This window comes from Nannospalax galili, unplaced genomic scaffold, assembly GCF_000622305.1.
Source record: "Nannospalax galili isolate Female #2095 unplaced genomic scaffold, S.galili_v1.0 scaffold261, whole genome shotgun sequence".
Lineage (NCBI taxonomy): Eukaryota > Metazoa > Chordata > Mammalia > Rodentia > Spalacidae > Nannospalax > Nannospalax galili.
Genome location: NW_008345226.1, coordinates 3,172,185 through 3,175,278, shown reverse-complemented (window position 1 = coordinate 3,175,278; position 3,094 = coordinate 3,172,185). Strand labels below are relative to the sequence as shown.

General features: G+C 42.0%; 1 protein-coding gene across 1 annotated transcript in view; it reads left to right on the top strand.

Annotated features, from left to right (window-relative positions):
- LOC103740750 (MORC family CW-type zinc finger protein 1) overlaps window positions 1–3,094 on the top strand; it is a 129,653-nt gene that overhangs the window by 62,634 nt on the left and 63,925 nt on the right. The window contains exon 7 of the mRNA XM_008841434.1: window positions 1,668–1,772. Within this exon, the coding sequence (XP_008839656.1) occupies window positions 1,668–1,772 (105 nt within the window). The remainder of the gene's footprint in view (window positions 1–1,667; window positions 1,773–3,094) is intronic.

Sequence of the window (3,094 nt, the reverse complement as noted above, 5' to 3'; positions counted from 1 at the left end):
AAAAAGTCTTAAATTGATAACAGGAGAGGCAGAACATTTTCAAGTGATGCAAACAATGTTTGCTACAGAAGAACCAAGGAAGTCCCCAAAGTAAGAGTACAAGGATGGTCACACATAGGAATGGAAAGAGCAGGGGTATCTTATGCATGGGAATGACAATCATGTAGGTCTCTCTCTCTCTCCTCTCTCTCAAAAGAAAAAAAGGTCTTTTCTTTCTCAAAAAGTCTTAAATTGATAACAGGAGAGGCAGAACATTTTCAAGTGATGCAAACAATGTTTGCTACAGAAGAACCAAGGAAGTCCCCAAAGTAAGAGTACAAGGATGGTCACACATAGGAATGGAAAGAGCAGGGGTATCTTATGCATGGGAATGACAATCATGTAGGTCCTTGGGGGCAGGAGTTGCATTTACCCTAAAGGCAATGGGGATCCAAGGAAGTTTTTCATGTAGAAGATTTGTGTGGCCAGACTTTCCTTTAGAAAGGTTAGTGTGGCTAAGTATAGAAGAACAGTTACAAGACAGAGCAATCTCAGGTTGTGTAGGCATTTACCCTAAAGGCAATGGGGATCCAAGGAAGTTTTTCATGTAGAAGATTTGTGTGGCCAGACTTTCCTTTAGAAAGGTTAGTGTGGCTAAGTATAGAAGAACAGTTACTAGACAGAGCAATCTCAGGTTGTGTAGTCACTTGGCACTTATTGACAATATACCTGCTTTCTTATGCAATGTAGGCCCACCTGCCCAGGGGTGGCACCACCCACAGTGGGCTGGACTCTCCCATATGAGTCATCAAGAAGATGCCCCTCAGACATGGCCACAGGCCAGTCCAATAGAGGAAATTCCCCAATTGAGGCTCCCTCAACCAGGTGTGTCAAGTTGACAGTAAAGCTATCCAGCACAGAGATACATCTGTCAGGAGAGGTCACATGAGGAAGTGTGGGGAAAATAAGAGATTCAGTTTTGGAAGGGTGGCCTTGGAGGTACCTTCTGGTGTAACACATCACCAAGAGACATTTGAATCTCAGGACAGTGCAGAAGACCAATGACATCAGAAAGTTTTTCAGCAGGCATCCATTGAAATAGGGAGTCTTAGAAGGTGACTGGCCAGTGGAGAGGATCATGAGCTCATCTTACATTGTGAGGCTTTCAAGGGGGAAAACTCAGGTAAGTCATCACATATATGAATCTCGACTTGGAGTTGAGGTTTAAACAGGAACTATAAGGATCTTACACACCTTAGTATGAGTAAGGATCAAGTGTAAGAAGAAAAGGACTGGTCAGAAACTGGATGCTGAGAAGATGACTGTGCACAGACTGTGAAGGAATTGTTTGACTGTAAGGAGAAAACCCAGGAATTTATCATTCTGTCCAAGTAGGGAATAAGGAGAGTCCAAAGAGGTGATCAAGAGGGTGATCAAGGGTGATCAAGGGTGATTCTGCAGGCCTGAAGAATGGCCTCTGATGTAATGAAACTGAGAGGTGGTAGAAATGATCTCAGGAGACTTTGTTGCTGCTGCTGTTGGACTGAAGAGAGCAGAAACCATTTTAGGAGGGATTGATTGGCAGGGGGAAGATCAGGAAACGGATTCCATGAAATAATGAGTGAAGCTGGTTTACTGTGTACCATTGATTAATACTACTTCTTAAATAAATTTTGTTACTACTTTAGGTCTCTTCTTTAGAAACGGAAAGGAGGCAGAGTGTGCACCTTGTACAGGAAAGCAAGGTGCTGACTGAAGTTGAAACTAGCGATGAAGACCCAGATATAATCCTGGTAAGACAAACTTCACTGGCAAATGACACCTTGAGATATTTCACATTCATAAGATTAGTGGGTGAGTTAGATCTGAATATCTGGAATATGGTTGAATCGCCTAGCTTGGAGATGAGGAAGCACACCTCAGAGACAGTTATCTGTTACTTACTCAAGGCTGCGGGAACCATTAGAGGTATCACTAACCCCCAGTCCCTGAACTATTTCTTCTTCATTATCAAGATGTGAATATGGTTGAATCGCCTAGCTTGGAGATGAGGAAGCACACCTCAGAGACATTAGCTGTTACTTACTCAAGGCTGCGGGAACCATTAGAGGTATCACTAACCCCTAGTCCCTGAACTATTTCTTCTTAATTATCAAGATGCAGAAATGTCCACATATATGAATGTTTAAAATTTACACATAATTGAAAGTTTGCCCCAAAACCTCATGCCCAAATCCAAACCATATGCATTTTGTAATATGGATTCCTGTCAGAAATTGTAATTCTAACCCCTAGTCCCTGAACTATTTCTTCTTAATTATCAAGATGCAGAAATGTCCACATATATGAATGTTTAAAAATTACACATAATTTAAAGCTTACCCCAAAACCTCATGCCCAAATCCAAACCATATGCATTTTGTAATATGGATTCCTGTCAGAAATTGTAATTCTTTTCTGGTGTTTTGGACACACACACACACACACACACACACACACACACACACACACCCCAGATATGTATATATCTATCTGTCTGTCTTGTCTCTCTGCCTGTTTTTCAGTGTCAGTGTTATGGATGAATCTTAGGGATTTACAGTAGTTCTCACACTGGGCTATGTCCTCAGTCCCTGAAAGTATAATTTTGAATTGATTTAAATTAGGACAATACCAAGAGCCCTGTGCGTTCAGGAAACACAAGCATGTGTCTCACTTATTCCGCTAGCAATGCATTCACTTCCAACCTGATGGTTGATGTCAAACAGCTCTGTGTCTCAACTGCAGTGGAGTCACGTTGACTTTACTGAGCCAAGAATGACAATCCGTTAGTGTTCAGGAAGGACTGATTCAAGGACTGGCCATAAGACAAAGTTTCTCATGTGTAGCCATCTTCAAGACATTGTTCCTTATGCCATGCAGCACCGTTTGTATTGTCAGGAAAACAAATGCCAGGTGTGGTAGTGCACACCTTTAATCCCAGCACTCAAGAGGCAGAGGCAGGTGGGTCTCTGTGAGTTTGAGACCAGCCTGGTCTACATAGTGAGTTCCAGGCCAGCTGGGGCTATAGCTAAATCTTTTAAGGATTAGATAAATGCTCCCAAATATTTTTTCAGTC